Here is a 19,798-nt window from a genome sequence, read left to right as displayed (position 1 = left end):
CGGTGATATCGGCTCCTTTTACATCTCTCATTGTAGTTAAAAGCTGTACTGAATGTCTACAGATAGAATATTCACTCTCATCGTTCATCTTTGTCATTAGTATTCCTATATTGGCATCATGGGCATCTACTACTTCCCCAGAAAAAAAATATTTACAAGAGCACCGTATGACAAAGTCTGTACACTTTTCAAGACAATTAAGGAACACAGGCTATATACAGGAACAAGTGAAAACGCTCAGCAGGGTCAGGGGACAAATGGAGAAAGAATGTATTGGGTAGTGGTGGCACATAAGACAGATGTGGAAAGATCAAATAAAGCGAATGCACTGTGTGTATTCCTATGTGCTCAGTAGTCAAACATATTTACTGCAGAAAAGCTATAATCTTGTTTTTCTGTGGCTCATTTGACGAATGATATGAAACAGGAATTTAAGTCATCGCATGCCTGAGGGATGTGCAACTCACCGACATGCATTACACAACCATCGGACACACAATCGTGTGCCAATAACTCCACTGCCCGTTAGTTTATTTAAGATTGCTGTATAAATTTCACAATAGAAAAATAAAATACAACTTTACTTAAAAAGATTGCTCTCACTTGGGTCTAGCCTGTGCATTTTCTTTTGCCTTTTACTCATTATATTTATAATTCATACAAACTCTTTAATAAGCACCCAGTTGTATTCAAGCCCATCTCAAACACGTTTTTCCTTTCACTTTGATCCCTTTTTGGCATTTAAATAAAAACAAGCACAAACAAGTTGTTTAGCTGAAGCAAAGGATGTGTATCACCTTTGCACTGAACTGTGAGGAGTCATGTTCTTTCTGCTTCTACTGCGACTATTCCGACTTGTGTCTCTATTAGGACTTTCCCGACTTGAGCTACTCCTCCTTGGCCGTATATGGTCCTTGTTCTCATCGCTTTCAGCTTCAGAGTCACTTAGCTCTAGGTCAGGGCAGTAGCCATCATTGTCCTGGTAAGGAGTCCCAGAGGTCTGACAATCAAGTGCTTGTTTGCCCCAAAAACGCTCTTTTGTAGACTGTCTCCTCTGGGGCTTATCACAACTTCGCAGGTCTTCTGTTGTCCTCACCAAGTTATTTGTCGCTTCTTTAAAGGACCTGCTGAAGTGTTCCATGGCGGATTTGCATAAACTGCTCTGACTGGCCAAATTGCTTGTCAGCGAACAGTCATGCTCATGAAAGGTTTTGCTGGAGCTATCCTTCTGAATTTTGTCCCCACTAGAGTTCAACACGCCGTTAGATTTAGTAATCCTTGGATTTGGGTGTTGCACCTTTCCACTGCCGTTTGAAGACTGCCCATGGATGACTGCTTGGAGTGACAAAGGTTTCCCTGATGTGTTAAACCTTGAAGTCTGTTGGCACCCAGTTTCTTGAGTCTCCTTCCGTGAACAAGTGACTAACATCCCATTATTCCTTTGTCCAGAGGCATACCTGGAGCAGTGTTTATTGAGAAGGTCAGTAGATTCAATTTGAGGATCACTCCTGCGAACATACCGAGAGCTGCTGTTTTTGTCAGGTGGACTCATTCGATTTCCAGTTTTCACGGAACTATTTTTGCAATCGCTTGCTGTAGATTTTGGCATTTTCAGTTTTAAAGTGATCCTGGGAGGAGGGTAGAACAGCGTGTTTTCCGGTGCACTTGATAATGGTTGTCCTACAGTAAAATGGAATGAAAAGGAAGAACATAATGAAAATATTTCAATGTTTCATGTTTTTTGAAAGTGCTAATTTGTTCTTGTCATTATGTCTACTAGTAATCAAAATTGACTCCACTATTGCACTGTTATTCATTTTTAAAACTATTTTATTTATTTCTGAGAAGCATCCTTTAAAATCAGAGCACAGTAATGGCTCAGTAAATGAACAAAAAGATCTATTCATATTTACATTTGTGGCACTTTCTACATCTTGCCAATTCGAGGACACAATTGCACAACCCCTTCCCTGTGCTTTCACACTATACTACACATAAGCAGTCTGTCACACGGGAAACATTTGGTTTCACATTTGCCTCACACACAGGAAAGCATGGACCGAGATGAGAAAAAAACCAAGAACATTCTTTTAAAAACCCGTGAAACTATAGCGAAAGTTTCTGCGTTTCTCTGTGTAAGAGCACAAATATAAATATGCGGTGGTCATGTCTAGAATATCAAATGTGTTCATGCGCCCTGAACTGCAGCCAAACTAAAGCGGCCACAGAGCACACTGTGTGTGAATGCCAAGATGCAGTTGCTGCTACAGCCCTATTTAACCACCTGGCTTCTAGTTACGGGAGGGAGGATGAATACCATGCATTTTTCAAACCAACAATAGTCCGCTGCTCAAAATCCTTTAGTAGGTTAAAGAGTGTTGGTCGACACAAATCTATTTGCTTAAGGCTGAAATATAAAATGTAAAGAGCAGAACAGCTCTGCTCAGGGCAGAAACAGAAATAACATTTCGTCAAGCTCTTCAAGAGACATTGAAGGTCTGAAGATTCAGACAGTAGGAGTAAGGTGGAATGCAGGCATCTGGGAGGTATGTTGTGGGTGATTCATTAGCAAGCATATATTGCAAAAAGCATCAGGGGACCTGCCCTGGCAATGGCTTTCAATACCCAATCCAATTGTTGCAGCACTAGAAAAGGATATAAACCCTTGCTTGTGTCCATGAGGTTACAGCGAACCTCTAATGTGCCTTGATCACCTAACGCACTGGGACAGTCTGCATTACCTGCTGCCATCTCCTGGTTGACCAGCTGTACTTGTAAGTTGAAGATCTGCTCATGGATCTTGCTGTGGGACAATTTGAGTTTCTCTCTCCTGTTGACCATGTAGCACAAGTTCCTTACCTGCCCACAAAAAAGCATTAAAATATTTATATACATTATATATTTTTTTCCTAATTAAATGTAAGTAAAAGCAAATCAACAAAGACTGGATTCACCCATTCACTTTTCAGCTTGACAAAGTAAGATGTGCAAACTGAAGAGACAAATCATTTTATGTGAGATATAAGAATCAATTGGCTATTCAGGACTACATCCCGACATATTTCAGTCTTTGCCACTGAGCACATGTCTTTAGGTTTTCGCTAAATGTATTCTCCAGAATAAGACCATTTAGTATATGTTATTACAAAGTAGTATTAAGGTTTAAGTCATTGGTCTTCACGTTCCTTAAAGAGGATGTTATACCCAAATAATGTTTTTCGGGGATCAGTGAAGAAATGCATTTATTAACCTATTAATGGTTAAACATTGTCCTCAATTCAAAACAATTAGAGTCTGAAAGTACTTACTCTCTCTAAGTCTTGCCTCAGATGCATGAACATCCTCATCCGGGTATGAATGCTGTCTTCCTTGGGCTGAATCAAACCATTCTGCTCCTCTTCTTTTGGCGGCAGCAAAGGTTTGTTAAAATTGCTTTTTCGTTTCAGCTTCCAGAAAGAATAAATAAAGTCCACAGTGAACTTGGGGAGGCCCAATTCTGCTGCTACATCCTCCACTTTCACCAACGTGTAAAAATCCTCCTCCAGTTCTTTTAATTTCTGAGCACGTAAGCTGGTTTTCTCGCTTTCAGTCGGCCTGGTCTGAGACTCTTCTTGCTCCAACGCAGAGTTGTGCTTGTTCCGGCTGTGCTTCAGGCAGTAGGATTTAAACTTGACTTCATCCCCCTCGTCTAAAATAGTCTTCATTTCAAGGCTGTGCTCAAAGGCACACGTGACATGAAAGGCTGTGATACAGCTTTTAACAGAGCACTGAATGGGAAGAACAGCAAATAACATCAAAGCATTAAAAAGGGAAAACAAGGCACCTACCAAATGAGTATTAATCTGCCGTTGTTGGTCACGTGACATTTAGGATGACTTCCCTCTAAAACACCACACTGAGCAGATTCTTTATGGCAATACTAATAAGTCCGTTCCTCTATAGACTTTCATTAGTCAGAATGTCCAGCTGGGCTTTTGTATTGCTTACCACAGGTAAGAGCCAATTAGGTCAGTATTATATTGAGGTAGGTTCATCTACCACCTTGGGTACAGGTACCTTCAGCAAATATCAAACTATTCTTGGTCCTGACATCTTAAAATCAGAGAGTTCTCACAGGCTCTGGGATTGTTATACACAATAAACTTTGAAATAAATGCTTCAGCTATTGTCCAATAAAAAAAAGCAAAAAACAATGTCCTGACGGGACTGGGAAGCTTTGGTCTTCTAGCCATAGTGACATACGAAGCCACTTCACACACAGGGTATTTGCAGTTGCACCACTTGTCTGTATTAAGAGACCGAACACATTAAACAGTGCCTTTACCTGAATGCAGGCTCCCGTCTTCAGTTTGCAGAGACTGCATACTAGGGCCCACCGACTTGGCGGAATGTGAGAAATCTTTGTAATTGGTTCCATTCTTTCAGGACAGGCAATACTGACCTGCAAAGACAATGCAACATTTGCTACAAAACCCCCCAAATACAATAAAGCCAAAAAGAATGACAAGATTGTTTCATTGTGAGATATTTAGAAAGATTGTGCTTCCTTAACATAATTCTGAGCATTTTTCAGAAGCCTATTAAAACAATGTCAGTTTGTGTTTTCTGTTATCACCACAGACTAGCAAGGAAAACATATGCACATACCATCATACAAGAGGTGTTTTCCCAAACCACGAGGGGTAAAACTCACGTGTCTAATTATTTCTCTATCCCTCCAACGTATGCGGTTATATCTTAACTCCTTTATTTGAAGAAAAGCTGTCAATAGGGGCTCCCTGTCTTATCTCTTAAGCTCAATTCTATTTAGAAAAAAAATGCAAGTCTGTCATAAACACTCCACAGTTACGTAGCCTAGAACTGTGATCTCTAGTAAATGTTAGTTTTTGTTCTTAAAACTTTTAGCCCAAAGACAACTGCATGTAAATAAATCAAAAAAATGTATAACTAAAAAGCTGAGCTAAGGAATATGGGAGGAAGGGTGTTAACGTGTAGGGTTGTAGGTGTCCTAAAAGAAGTGGGTCTTGATGGATGGAAAGACTGACAGTCCAGGGAGGGCATTCTAGAGGATGGGGGCAGCCCTTGAGAAATCCTGCTAGAGTGCATTAGAGCAAGAAATCAGAGGAGAGGACAGACTGAGTTCATTGGATGCGCACAGAGACTGGTTAGGGGGTGTATTTATAGATGAGTGAGGAGATGTAAGTAGGGGAACTGCTACAAGGTGCTTTGAAAGTAAATCTTATTTTAAGTAAATGCTGAAGCACATAAGCATTCAGTGAGGAGACGGACAAAGAGAAAATGTTAGTAAAGCGATGGGAGAGGAAGATAAGTCTGCATTACTTACCTCTGGTATCCAGAGAGCACAGCTCACGTGGGCCCATTTAGTCCCTGTCCTTGTAGCTTTCATAGCACCCCCTCTTTTGGGACACAGGATGCACTGAGGGTGGATCCCCAAAACACAAGTGCGGCATAACCAGCTACCTTCCGGGACTTTCAGGATCCCATAACATGCCTTTCAAACAAGAGAAGAATTCAGTGCCCAATACATAACATCTGTCTATAGCTATCTATAACATTACCGCAGCTAACTGAAGAAACAAACCAGCACTACAGCCTACCTCATAGCAGATTAGATTATGATAGCTAAGCACCCCCCCCCACACACACACACATACAAGGTAGGCAGGGAAAGATGGGGCTAGTCCTCTAAAAGCTGACCAGCCTTGATCTAATATTCAACTAGCTAACGTTGAAGGCCTATCTACAAAAGCAAGAGCAAAATGAATAGTGAAATCAGGTTACATTTGTAAGTTAGCAGTATTAACTCAAGCTCAGACACCACGATGTCCCAAGCCTGTCTCTACTAATATTTGACGGCATGACCTGAAACCCACCTGGTGTACACAAATGTTGCACCTGTCACAAAACACCATGTCATTGCCTTCCTCGCTGTCTGGGGAGCGACACACATCACATATAACATCTTCGTCATACTCTATGCCCAGGCCCTCTTCTGTCTCTATGGCATGGTTCATATTTTCATGGCACTGGCGTTCCAGTACTTCCAGTGTTTTCTCCATGGTGTACTCATCGACAGGAGAGCATCCTGTAACAACAGCAGGACCCGGAGGGGCAGCATGAGGAACTTTCAGAGAGTCAGCTGCTCTGTCTTACAAAAGTTCTCAGTCCTAATATTTATGGTCAGGTTTGTCCCACTCTGTTTACAAAATACAATGCAAACTCATTATAGCTATGAGAGCAAATAGAAAATATATTATGCAAAATCAGCAAAATATATATGTTACAAAACACATGCGGAAGCAGCTCTACCTACTTGAGCTGAAGGTGGCTTTTTAGCCCCAGCTTGGAAATGTTCTTATGCCGTTTGTTCTATACTAGTGTTTGTTATACATTAAACTGCGACATGTAAAGTTCTATGAATCGTTACTTATCCCAAAAAAATAAAAAATGATTTAATTACCCATGTCAGCAAGCTCGAGATTAAATTCCTGCAACCAGAAGAGGTCCATGTCATCCAAGTCATATCTACACATGGTCTCGGCCAGCTCCAAGATGTTGATGTACCCAGGCTCCGATGGCTCCTGGCTGGAGCAGTGAATGTACTTTCGTGGTCGTGAATACAGTACCTCCTTCACCTTTTCTGCTATGACCCTGAAGAAAGGGGGAAAAGAAAGAAACCAAACCAAATTAATTAGGACATGTACATAATATGAGTCAGTTGTTTATCAAAACCTTTGAAACCGGTAAAGTTGCTTAATTGATATTTTAGTCTTCACTTGACAGATGGCAGATTTCAGAACAAGTTATCAAGTAGTACAAGGTATTACACATCTCGATATTTAATATAACTATATTGATATTACACAAAGTGGAAATAGAAACGTATACAAAAAACTGGAAGATCAAGAGTTATATTCTAACCTGAGTGAAGGCTGAGGTATGGTATCTGGATTGGCAGGTACTTGGACACCCTTCTCCCACTCCTGCTTCCATGTATCCGTAAAGAGATAGTACTCCTCCACGTTCACGTGCTGAGAGTCTGGAATCTTCATGGCACTAATAAGATCTTTCCGGAACACCTAAGAGCAGAGTTTAATTATTTACTTTAAACTTGTTTTTTTCATTCAAAGCCCCAGTCAGACTCCTTCCGTAAACACAGAGAATTGTGAGAATTTACAACCACATGGAGTATACATAGTGACAGTGAGTTGTTTTACCTTTTATGCTGCCTGATTCTAGATATGTAGTTGGACTAGATACGATAGGATTGTTATTACATTCAAGGGGTTCCCTCTATAGGGAACCCCTCGACAGCAGAGGGTTCCCCTGTGGTCTTCCCTTCTTCAGCAGCGGGGGAAATCCTACAGGGAGCCGTCTGATTACCGTGCGCAGCCCTGTCATAGAGGTGCAGCATATCCGCACTCACACCGACTGCACACACATAGCACGATCAGTCAGTGAAATACTGCGTCTGGAGACCCAGTCTCCAACCACATCAAGAGAATCGCCCAAACATCTGTGCTAATATCTTACACAGAAATTTAAATTATGGAAATACGTGTGCATAAAATCAAAGCAGCACGGGATTTATTTACAATACAATACTGATGTTGGAACTTTTAAATGTTTTCTAAATTACCTCAGAGGATTGCTTTGCTTCATCTCCAGCATTTTTGGATTTGCCCTTGTATTGGAAGCAGGAGGAGAATGATGTTGAAGGACCTGCAGACATAAGGTAAAGCATATGGGATACATTATAGGTTTTATGTTTATCTTATGAGAAAACAATACAAGAAATACTAAATCCTTTGAGATGGTATATGATGCATTCACAAAAGGGAAAAAATGGTGTATAGGTGGCTTTTGGCCATCTCTTTTCATTGTAAAGCGTACACATCACTGTGTATGAATACAGTATCCCATTAGGGGGAAGAAACAGTATAACACAACACTAAAAATAATGTCCACTGAAGCTCACATGGAACATGTACTCACTCTCATTGTCTGAACTGTCGCTGCTGCTGAGATGCCTATGTCGCTTCATCTTGACGCATCCTTTAAGAAGAAGAAAAAAAAAGTTATTAGATAAGCCTTATGTAAAGGAATAAAAAAAGACAGTGATAAACAAACAAAAAACATGGGAACATCAGTCACATTATGCACATTTGCATTTCACTCAACTTGGAAGCCAGCATGACATGAATATGTTTTGCTGCTTTTTACCTGCCATACAGCGAAGTAACTATATTAATATGCCAGACATTTAATACCCAGTTTTATCGATCTGGAATATCATGTACTAATTTTGTTTCTATAAAAAGGCCGCTACTTCTAACATGCCCTCATAAAACAGGACATGTACAATCTGATCAACTGTGTGTGTGTGTCTGTGTTTAAACAAACAAAAAAATAACCAGTTATTAGGTTGGTATGACAAGATATGACAAGGTAAAAGAAACCTTAAATAATGAAAAATGTATTGAAACAATTAACTTTAGATAAACTCCTGCAGGATTAAAAATAACCTTCTTCCAAAACAACATTAAGAAAAACAAAGCTACGCATCTGATGATTTTTAGGAACACATTACACTAGCTCTAAAAAGCTACTATTGGCTAAAGGGAGCTTTAAGCGCTGAACTTGCATGGTTTCTGCGTCCCCAAGTTCAAGTTAAGCACAAATTAACAAATCTTGGGTTCATTGATAAACAAATCGAAATGCAACTGTAAAAAACGTATGACAGATTTACCTAATTATATCGACATTCTTAATCCAATCTAGTATGTCAGTCTGTCCCCAACAATAGATATTTCCATACCATACTACCTGAGCCTCCTCAATAGCGATGATAAAGAGTGCATGCCCAGAGGAGACAAGACCCTTGTATGATAAGACTTCAGTGCCCGAGCATCATAAAGAAAACAAGGTGACGATTGTATTTATTGTTTAAATTGCCTGTCTTTAACAGCAACCTCCAGAGCAGCAAGTGGAAAAAAAAATCCAGCAGGATAATCTTTAAATCATTTTGCATATGTTGACGAGAAATGAAACTACTAAGCTTGACTCACGGCTATGGTTGGTAACCAAAACGATGGCGTGAAACTCAAAACAACAAATAAATAAAAACAAGATGCTCAAAATAAACTTTTCTGTTAAGCTTTGACTGAAACGGTGAAATTCCTGTTTTCTTGGGTACGACTATGTTTTTATATCAGTTTGCTATTGTTCTATGATTAAAGAGCATGAATCTCACATAAAATAGTAACTTTACAGTTTACCTCTGTGTCTCACGCGAGTACTTGCCTATCCGTGACCTTTAGCTATGTGAAAAGCTAGATCTAAGAACCTGGAAGCCTCTTGGAGATCAGACCATACTAAATACACACGGATGCCTCGAGTGTCATTATTTGCAATAAGACTGCGGATTCACACACGCTGATTCACATACGCTAAATTCACACACGCTGATTCACATACGCTAAATTCACACGCGCTGCTTCTGACATCAGCTCAGGCCAGGACCATCCCTGAGCGTCTGAGGTCTGGCCAGGAAAAGCAACACACAATTGCAGCAAACATTTTACATAACGCTTGTAAATAACACTGGGAAAACAGTGACCATGTAATAGGTTATATAAATATTCCTGCCCGTCTGCCTCAGGTAACAAAAACCTTCTCAGCACACATTGTTCGGTACTCTACTGACGATATAAAACTAAAACATAGAAACAATGAATGAGCTCCCCTGTGAGACCAGGCAGATTAGCTTTCTCAAAGAAGAACAATCTTATTATTTTACTTTCTCAGAAATCTTGAACAATAAACGTCCTGAAGTATAAAAACATTTAGTACAAATTGGCAGCCAGATTCACAACACTGCACTCGAACATGGAACAGTGCTAAAAGTTACACCTTTAACATAACACAGGGGTAAGAAGTAAATCATTGTAACGCTGCGGTGCCAGAGGATTTTTCTGCATTATATAGAATGTGTTCGGCCCATCCAGCCTGCCCGAGGAACAATGACAAGTGGATGTGTGATGAGAAGTGAATTGATGGGATCTCTCTCCTGGTGACATAAGAGGATGTTTAGGGAGAGCAATAGGTGAGCCAGCTAAGCCTGGAAACAGATAAATAACGAATTATTGCATACGTTACATGAAATCAGATCAACAAGCTAAAGAGGGCACTACGTAAAAGTACTACATATGCAAAAAACATGTGAACTTCTGTTATTGCCACATTTGGGTTACTATTTTTTGTGTGTGTGTATGTGTGTGTGTGTGTGTGTGTATCACATATACATACACAAGAGAAGTATGAAAGTGGCAATAAGAGAAGTATACCTACGGAGAAGGCGAGCATTATATTTATCAACGTGAACCCGTGCATGTATCAGCACGATAATGCTACAGGTACAAGCTCATTGATGGGAATTCACTGTTGCAGTACTAATAAAGCCAGAAGTGCGACAGAACGACTGCTATTTCCAAATTCACGGTATCAAAGTTTGGCGTCTTTAGCTTAGAGGTTGCCTCACGTATGACTCCTGTGTTTCAAGTGGAACAATAAGAAATATTTCAACCCTCCAAGTAACTTTAAAAAGGGAAACAAGCTCCACACATTGCTTGTGCGTGCATTTAAAATATATATACACACACACACACACACACTTGCTGTACAGTACGCACTTTCACACTCAATCTGTCATCAAACAATGGAATACTAGATATTGCTGTTACGGTTATATTCTGTAGAAATGAAAACCATGACTGAAACTGTAACAATTTAGAGAGCGCTAAACTGTAACAGGTTGACTTGCATGAGAAATATCGTCAAGACAAGCCACTGAAGGATCTGTCTAACTAATGCTAGGTAGGGGAGAAGTGGTTCCCGTATTCCCAGTGATCAGCTCCCCCCTCTCCATGCAAGAAAATTATCGGGAAAGACTAAAGGGGAGAGGTGAGAGAAACCTTTAAATACTTAAAGGGGTTTAGCAAAGTACAGGAGGGTGGAAATAAATTAGCACAAAGTCATCATCTAAAGCAAGAAACTGTAATGTACGGAAGTATTACTTTGCTATGAGGGTGGTGGATAAATGGAAGAGCCTCCCAGCAGAAGTTGTAGAAGTGAATACAGTGAGGGAAGCAAAGAATGCATGGCATAGACATAAAGCTATCCCGAATCTAAGACAAGACCAAGGACGGCCTAACACCCGAGTCACACATCAAGAAAAATGGGCAGACCATATAGGCCAATTGGCTCTCATCTGCCGTCAAATTATGGGTTTATTTGCAGACTTCTAATAGAAAGAATTTAAAGCAAACTAGGTTTTTAATGTAAAAAGCATAGTAAAAGGGGATCTAATAAGTAAGATTTCGTTACTTAAAAAGGGAAGTTCAGTTTTTAATTTTAGGACAGAAACCGAGGCAACACCCCAATGACAAAACCTCCGTGGCCGCCAGTCTTCAACTTAGAGGATATTTTCTCCACCTGCCATTGGGAAAGAGTCGCAAGTTCACCACGTCTCATCAGAAGTAGGCTGACAATTCAAAATAACCGACTGAAACAGTGCCTCCCTGCTTTGGTTTATTCCAGAGAGAACACACTGTTTATGTTTAAACAATAATAAATAACTAATAATACTTAAAACACGCAAATAAAGCCGAGGCAATGAATGAACGCTCATTAACATTTAGCAATGTGTGAGTGCGGGTTACCATCTCCAAAGACGTGATCCCATTTCCACCATCCCACATACATGTCTCCACAGGAAAAACGTCTGCCGCAGAAACAACCGAGACATCTTCTGCGTCTCAACGTTTAAGCCTCTTCCCGGGATAAAAACCAGCCTTGTAACCAAGTTGCTTTTACTATATAATAAGCGGGACCCTTTTATCTCTTTTTAGTACATATTGACAGCACAGAGCGGGCTGCATCATGTGAAAGAGAAGAGAAGATTGTGTCCACCGGGCCTGGCAGGGAATAGATTTTAAATCTATCTTTATTAACCATTTCACAACGTTTGGAGAAATATATCATACCCGACTGCAGTGTAACTTGCTGCCACAAACGAAATATTCCAAAAGCAGGTCGTAATTTTGGTTTTCTCCATCGATAAGGAGTATTTAAGGTGAAATGTGACTCAGTTTACAAAAGCGACCTTGTATTTCATTTGTTTATATGCGGAGGTTTTACTTATTCTATGAGCAAATAACACAATAAATCGGGGGGGGGGTATTAGATCCCCCATAAACCGCATGCAAGCCATCGCTGGAGCTGGCCAACACGGAGTGCGCTTAGGTAAGCAGGACAAGTGTTGAGCCAGATATCTGCATGTTAAGGAGCTGGGCTGATGGAGGGCATAAAAAAAAATGGACACGTTATCATATGCAATAAAGAGTATGATAAATAAAAGGTGATTTTAGCATATCTTAACCAAAATGTGGATAACTTAGCTAATTGTATACCTGTAATAGAATATAAATCACTAATCGTTCTTATATACAGTTCCAACCTAAGCAGTACTCTACCAGCAAGCAACTAATAATGATTAATCCTGGCACACAAGATGCATACTCTATTCCTGTATGCAATAAGTAGATAAATACAGCCCACACTAGCCCGGCAACATTATTACCACTTACCCTGGAACAATACGTCACTAGATCCGTAAGCTACCTGCCAGCTCTGCTTGACCCAGGGCTTGTTTATATTATAATATACGCACAATATATATATATATATATATATATATATATATATATATATATAGTTAGAACGCCTTTATTTATATACCCCCCTTAATTATTCTGCCTGGATTTGGACAGTCGGAGTGCCCTGTAGCATCTGCTGCAATATGAAACGGTTACATCATCCTCCCTCATATAATATATCTGTCAGGAGGAAAGAACACACAGCGGGGTTATGTACGGAGCAAGAACTGTGCGGGACCCTCAGGAGACAAGCATTCTTGCCAGGAACTCTGTATAAAAAGTGCCATAAAATCAGACTGGAAGCTCACTGGTACAGCACTGTGGTATATATTAACACGTTAACGGACCGCCCGGCATTACTTCAACCGGTCAGCACCGCAATAGAGATGCCCAGAGTCTATAATAAGCTGTTAATGAATCAGATTAAAGCGTTTACACTGTAATGACGCAAAACTCAAAAACACCAACTCAGGTGACCTCGTTTTGGACAAAGAAAGACTTTGAGAGCAGATAAGAAGCGTTCGGGACCCATGTTGTACTGCGGAGACTCAGAGACTAACAAGCCCCTTGGCCTTAGATTCAGGTTAGCTTTATGCATGTTCCATGCATCATTACGTTCTCTCACTCTACCACTTCTAATGGGAGGCTGTTCCCTTTATGTACCACCCCTCAAGAAAAGGTAAACTTCCTTACACCTCTGCTGCATCACTTGGCCGTTTCAATATTCTATGTGTGTGTGTATATATATATATATATATATATTATACATGCAATACTGTTATGACAGGGCGTATCATGGCAACCAGGGGCAGCTGAGCAGAGGAACCTTGACAGGAGGAGTCCCGGGCACGGTGTTGGCGCCAAATTTCATTCTGGGTAGTGGGGAAGGAGCAGTCCCCGGCTGCAGTGACACACGCAGTGTGCGCGTTTTCTCGCATATACTGGGGAGGACACACAGCTACACACAGACACGGGTGACCTCTGCAGCCTGCGTGTCCCTCACCCCGGCCCCTCATACAATAAACACACAGCAAGACGGCTCTCCCTGCCCGGGCCTAAACAAGGCTACACAGGGCGGTATTAGGGGGACACACACCCGCACGCGTATGGACGCGACGCAGGACCCCGATTATGACCAAGCCCCAGCTCGGGCTTGCACTGTGGGGTACAGCTACGCCTAAAGCCGGGTATATCCCTGGGCCCTATTCTTACCTTCTCTGGGGTTGGTCCCTCCACTGCAGCCCGGTGCAAGTCGCACTAGGTTCAGTCTTGAGGCGGTTGAGGGGCTGGGCGGTTGGCCTGTCAGTGCCCGGTGTATCCGGATAACCCGTCCGAGCCTTCCCTTCGTGTCTTCAGCCTCCCAGCAAGCACACACATCCACACACAAGAAGCCTATTGTATTGCCTGGGCTCGCTGGCTTCCCACGCTCCTCCTCTTCCCCTTCCTCCCTGGCATCCCGTCTCCCCTCCCCGCACACAGACCGTCATCTGCCGCTTCCCTCCCAGCTGCGGCATCCCCAAAGTGCCGGTACCAGCAGCAGCATACTGTCGCTAGTATCCCTCAGCGGCATTATCCATATAGGCAAGGAGGAAACATCTTCTACCCTGAAGTGTGAGAGTTCACGGACTGCCCCAGCCCTGCTGTTAGCATGAATGCAAAACAAATCGCTTTAATGGTTTGTGGGGGTTATTCAAACAAATCCTGCGGGTGAAACACAACCATCATCATCATCATCAGGCAGTGGGGACTGGGGAGAGCAGCCGAGAGAGGGTGTGGAGGGGATACTGGGGAGAGCATGCACCATGGCCCGCAAGAAAGTCTAGTTGAGGATAATGGGAGTTGTGTTAAATAGTCTCTGTTAATCGTAGAACCATTAGTGTTGTGATGAACTCAATGCCTCTAAACATATACAAGGGAGCAAATGGATGTTTATAAAAACAACGCTCTATTGTGGCATTTAGGGGTAAATAGTAATTAATTGTACAGGGCTATGGAATTTGATGGCGCTATATAAAACAATAAATAATAATTGTGCTAGAAATAGGGTCTATTCTCAAAGGGAGTTTCACCTCTTTACTGTACATTACAAAGGGCTATCCCCCAAAAGCCCCTGCTACAGTAAAAGCATTGTTAAATCAGTGAGAGGTCTCAAAGCCTCCTTGCAGATATGGGGTGGATCAGCCCTTCTAGCTGGAGATACTTGCCAGGGAAGTGAATACCTTGGAACTCTGAAGACTCCAGGTGGAGTCCCGTTAAGGGGAACTCCAGGCCGCGGGAGCGATATTCCCCACCTCTCCATTAAAAATAGCGCGTCCCGCGGAGCCATCCACTGCCCCCCCCCACCCCGACCCCCTTAAGGTGCATTTGCCGATTAACCCCAAATCTCTCATGATAGTACCCCTTTAACGAACCCAAATATGACACAATTTACATAGATTTAAAAAGAAAGATCAACCGAGATAAAACAATATGGCTTTAATACGAATGTACAGTAAATATACTGAAAAGCCTATGTTGTCTGGCTAAATATGGTGTATTATCGGTGCATAGAGAATGTATATAATTTAATACACATTATTTAATAAGGGCATTTTATGTTAAAAGCACCAGAACTGGCAGCACATTACAAACGAGTTCAGTTTCTCTTTGGTAGAATGATTTATTGGTGGATGAAAATAAGACGTTTTGGGGAGCATAATAACTCTTTAATTACACACAACCGGACTACACTTAAATGTACAGAGAATGCTTTTACAATCTCTATAAGGCTTGAAGGCCAACAGGTACAAAATATAATCTCTCATAAATGCCAGTTCTTGGTAACAAGAAATCACGATGTACTCCGCAATGTGAGTAAATTAGTGCAGTTTTATTTCCGCACGAGTGTCGACGTTTCAACCCAATAGGGTTTTTCTCAAGCCATGAGAAGCTCTTGGTTACCCACCTGTTGCAATATGAATAGCTTAATACATTTTAATAGGATGCGAACCAATCACGTGAATGCCATTCTGGGTCAATTCATTCAAGTACAGGTGAAGATGTATATATGTTAAGTAACTAACTTTTCATTGCTGCCCAGTGCAGTATAATTTAACGTCAGGCTGTCTGGCAATATCGCTTGAACTGGAATGGGTGAGTCGGCCCATGGATAGCACCTGGATAAACATTTTTATCTGGGGAAATTCCTCCTAACGCAAGAGTCTCGGAAAGCTCTATGGAAAAACCAGCGTGCCTTTCTGAGAATTGCACAAGTTGTGGGAAGCTCAGGAGCCATTATTTTCCCCTCGAATTCAGTCCACATTAGAATTAGTGGGCATTGTATGAGCAACCCAGGACAGATGGTGGTTTTTCAGCTAATGCTCAATTTGGTGATGCCACACACAAACTCACATATACACACACTGACAGTTTCTTATGCTAAACCGGGCTTTCCCAGTCTAAGAGAAGTCTGTTACATTTATACTGAGCGGAGTGTTCTTAACTTCCCATTCTTTGGAAAGGAAAAGGGAAGAAATTAGCATGTAGGTAACTCATGACCAAAAAACAAGGACAAACTAGGTGCATAATACTTAAAACTGAATCTTACAGTTCCTCGGTCACCTACACAAAGAGGAACAAACTTTGCATTGATATAACAAACTAAAAACACACTGCTTAAACATTTTCCAGTGGGATACTTAAAGAGATTTGCCATAATGTCAGAATGGCATGGACCACTTCAGGTAAAGTTAAATACACATTATGCAAATATAAATCGTCCTGTTACAAAATGAGTGCATGCAAACACTAGCACTGAATTCTGACACCCGCATCATGAGAATAAAGCCAACTCAGTGGTCACACATGTGATTTAAATGTCCTATGTTAAACACAAGTATACATTCTGGGGACAGTTAAAAGTCATCAAGATCATGCAGTTTGCCCAGGTTTTGTACCTGAAGACCTCAAGCTGTATTTGTTAATGTGTGAATATTTAGACCATTTATTAGCATCCTCTTGAAGAAATAAGAGTGCTGCTTTAGAGACAGGCTGCAAGTCAAAAACGGTCATTCTTCTTTTCCATGCTGATTCCTGGTGACACATGATAGACTCCTTCTCCGTAACTTAGAATGGGCAGGACTCTGAACGAAAATAAATACCTCCGTCTCAGAGTTACCTTTAATAAATAAATAAATAATCTTAATAAAGACCACTCAGGTAAAAAAAAAACTTGGCAAAATTTGGTTTATTAAGCAAAAAAACAGACAAAGAAAAGAATAAGGGTGTCACCAGGGGAAATATGATCTCAGTGAGAACTGTCTTGTGCAATCCCTGGTGACACATGATAGAGATATATCAGAGATGAAGAACTATGGGAGGGGAAAGTACAGTAATTTAGGAACAGGACATAGCTGAGATGAAACAATCAATCCAGCCAGTGGCCAGCTCGCAGATCTGCTCTGTCGATATTGTACATCTTTCATCTTATTAGCTGACAAATAAGCCATACAAATGGCCAAGCTGATCCATCTTGCTATAGCTCACTTTTTGAAATGCTCTGACCCTTGTTTATTCTAGAAGAGGCCACAAACAGACAAGCTGATTGCCCACTTAGTTCTCACTAAGTCGATAGTAACATCTCTTGAGATCCAAAAGGTATGTAATCTTTCTTCTGCTGTTTTTAGGTGATAGAAAAAGGTGGGAAGAACGATCTCCTGTTCCTTGTGGAAAACAGTCTGAACTTTTGGTGCAAATTCAAGAGGCAGCAGGAAAAAATCTAGATAAAAAAACCAAACACTAGAAAAGGCTCTGATAGATGCTGGTTGTGGAGTTCACTAATCCTTGCAGAGGTGATCTGGCCTCATTTTGAAGGTTCATACAAATTGACAAAATCTGCAAAGTGTGTTAAATTTGCAATTCGTACCAATTTGAATCATATAACACCTGGTCATGTGGGAGGTGCTTATTAAATGCCCTCTACTGACCATAAGTTTGGCTTATGTAGCTCTCCATTGACCAACCAATTTGGGATAGCCAATCCTTCACGGCTCCTGAAACCGAGGCTGAAGCTATACCAGACTTAAGAAACTTAAGGCCTCAAATGATTTCTTAACAGCAGCTTCTGCCTTTTCCATCTGGTCTGAAAAATGGGATCCATCTTCCAGTGGCAGCGTTGTCTTCTGACACCCTCATAACTGTCATATCTACTTTACAGGTGCTCCACAAATCAGTCCGCTCTTCTTTAAATGGCAAGAGACGCCTGGTACTTCTGGATAGATTCACCGTCTTCTCTGGTCGATTCCATTCCTGTTTAACGATAGCCAACAAGACATGGTGGATGGGGAATGAGGCCTTTTTATTATTAAATCCCTCCAAAAAAGAGAATCACTTTTCATCTTCCTCTAAGTGGATGGCTGATCTTACTGCAGAAACCAAGGTATCCCCACCTTTTCAACTGGAAAAAGATGAGCTGCTGGTCACAAATATCACTCTCCACAGATGAAATGTCGCCTTGATCCAGATACTCAAATTCAGAATCAGAGGCCGTATGATGTAAGCCGGGTCCGGAAGTGAGACAGAAGAATGAGGATAATCTGCTGCGGCATGAACAGCTTGTTTAAACATATAAAATGCAGATTGCATGTGGTTTTTTCAACCAGGAGCAGTGCCTTGTGACATCCTGAGTCACCACGCAAGTGATGAAATGCACATCTCAATTGAGTGAAGCCCTCTTGGAGACCAGACAAGGCCCTAGACAACACAACAAACTGCTGGGCAAGTAGAGCCACTGGCCTAACTAAGGCCTACAGATGAGTGATCACCCCCGGAGTGGGGCCTTAAACCCAGGATCCAGACTCACCCTAGAACCAAATAAAAAATGAGTGGCAAGTCCTCCCTACCTGAGGTAGTTCAGAATAACACTGAAGATAACCATGAGGGTAGGAATCTATCATGTGTCACCAGGGATTGCAGGGAAAAAGAGACCTCCTGCTGATCCTTGCTCTCATGGACATTCCTTCTGAAGGCGGTGGATGTTTGACAGTCTCTTTGCCCATTCATCTCATAATAAAATGTGAACTGTATTTTTGTGGAGCTGCCACAATTTTTTTTTTCTCAGGAGAAATCTAGGAATTGGGGATGGCCTGTTTTGACTGTGGATACCGTGTAATTTAAATCCAGGTTTTCCATTTTTTTTTTTTAATAATGCAAATTGCCACATACCACTGCTAAGCACAATCTGGACATTATTAAATGCCCGTATTTAATATAACAGAATTCCTGTGTTTTCAGACTGAGTAACGCAAAAGGAGAGGAGCATCCAACCAGGCTGCAGACCAACTGGAGAGGAAAACACACACACACATATTCCAGGAAAATACAAACTATGAAAAAAAAAAACAAAAAAAAATTCCGAAATTTAGCTCATCCATTACATTTATTGTTTTCAAAAAATTTACCCTCAGGTTTTGATTAAAAAAAAAATTCAAATGTAAACCTATAAAATGTGTCATTAGTACACTTTGGCCCAATAACACCCCCCTCCCAACAAGTGCAAGAACATTTTATTCACAGTGAAGAGCAAGTGTTCTAGCAAATTCAATTGAAGGGCATTTGGGACAAGCACATAAAATAAATTCAAATGGTAATCTAGAAAATGCGTTCAAATTCTGCAACAGATTCCACAATAATGTTTTGGTGGCAATGACATAATCTTACATTTCTATAATACAAACGTGCAACTCCCCTTGGCACTGTCGTATATTACCAAAAGCAGATTGTGTGAACTGCATACTGGCTAACTGTCCTGTGACAGAGGTGGCAATCCCTCTACCACACTTACCATCATTTGGTATATTAAATAAACAAATATACAAGCTTTACATTTTCTTTACAGAACACTGGAGAAAGCAGACTAAACACCAGATTGTGGGAAGAGAAGATGAGTTTTTTGTGATCCCACATGGGTATTGAAAAGTGTGATATATATAAAAAATGTTTATCTAATAAACCGCACATTTCTGCTAATTTCCTGTTGCAAGCACAGTACACTAAAAGCTATGGGCTTTTCTGACAAAATTGCC

At 41.0% G+C, this 19,798-nt stretch overlaps 1 protein-coding gene across 1 annotated transcript; it reads right to left on the bottom strand.

Moving 5' to 3' along the window:
• Positions 1-387: 387 nt before the first annotated feature.
• JADE3 (jade family PHD finger 3) lies at positions 388-14,154 on the bottom strand. Its single transcript, XM_053455198.1, has 11 exons — positions 13,950-14,154; positions 8,017-8,076; positions 7,661-7,743; positions 6,943-7,100; positions 6,482-6,672; positions 5,895-6,106; positions 5,345-5,512; positions 4,325-4,441; positions 3,309-3,767; positions 2,742-2,859; positions 388-1,680 (listed from the first exon to the last, which is right to left on the bottom strand). Exons 2-11 carry the CDS (start codon positions 8,063-8,065, stop codon positions 794-796), a joined length of 2,442 nt encoding a protein of 813 aa, XP_053311173.1. The 5' UTR covers positions 8,066-8,076; positions 13,950-14,154; the 3' UTR covers positions 388-793.
• Positions 14,155-19,798: the final 5,644 nt, after the last annotated feature.

Source organism: Spea bombifrons, chromosome 2, assembly GCF_027358695.1.
Source record: "Spea bombifrons isolate aSpeBom1 chromosome 2, aSpeBom1.2.pri, whole genome shotgun sequence".
Classification (NCBI taxonomy): domain Eukaryota; kingdom Metazoa; phylum Chordata; class Amphibia; order Anura; family Pelobatidae; genus Spea; species Spea bombifrons.
Note: the sequence above shows the minus strand (reverse complement) of the source record. Positions and strands in the feature narration are given on the sequence as shown.

What these genes read in the sequence shown, in the direction of transcription:
- JADE3 (XM_053455198.1), bottom strand. Translation starts at nt 8,065, where the DNA reads ATGAAGCGACATAGGCATCTCAGCAGCAGCGACAGTTCAGACAATGAG. An exon ending in ATACCTCAGCCTTCACTCAG is followed by an intron (nt 6,673 to 6,942) that starts GTTAGAATATAA and finishes CCCTTTCTTCAG; the next exon opens with GGTCATAGCAGAAAAGGTGA. An exon ending in TCTCGAGCTTGCTGACATGG is followed by an intron (nt 6,107 to 6,481) that starts GTAATTAAATCA and finishes CTGTTGTTACAG; the next exon opens with GATGCTCTCCTGTCGATGAG.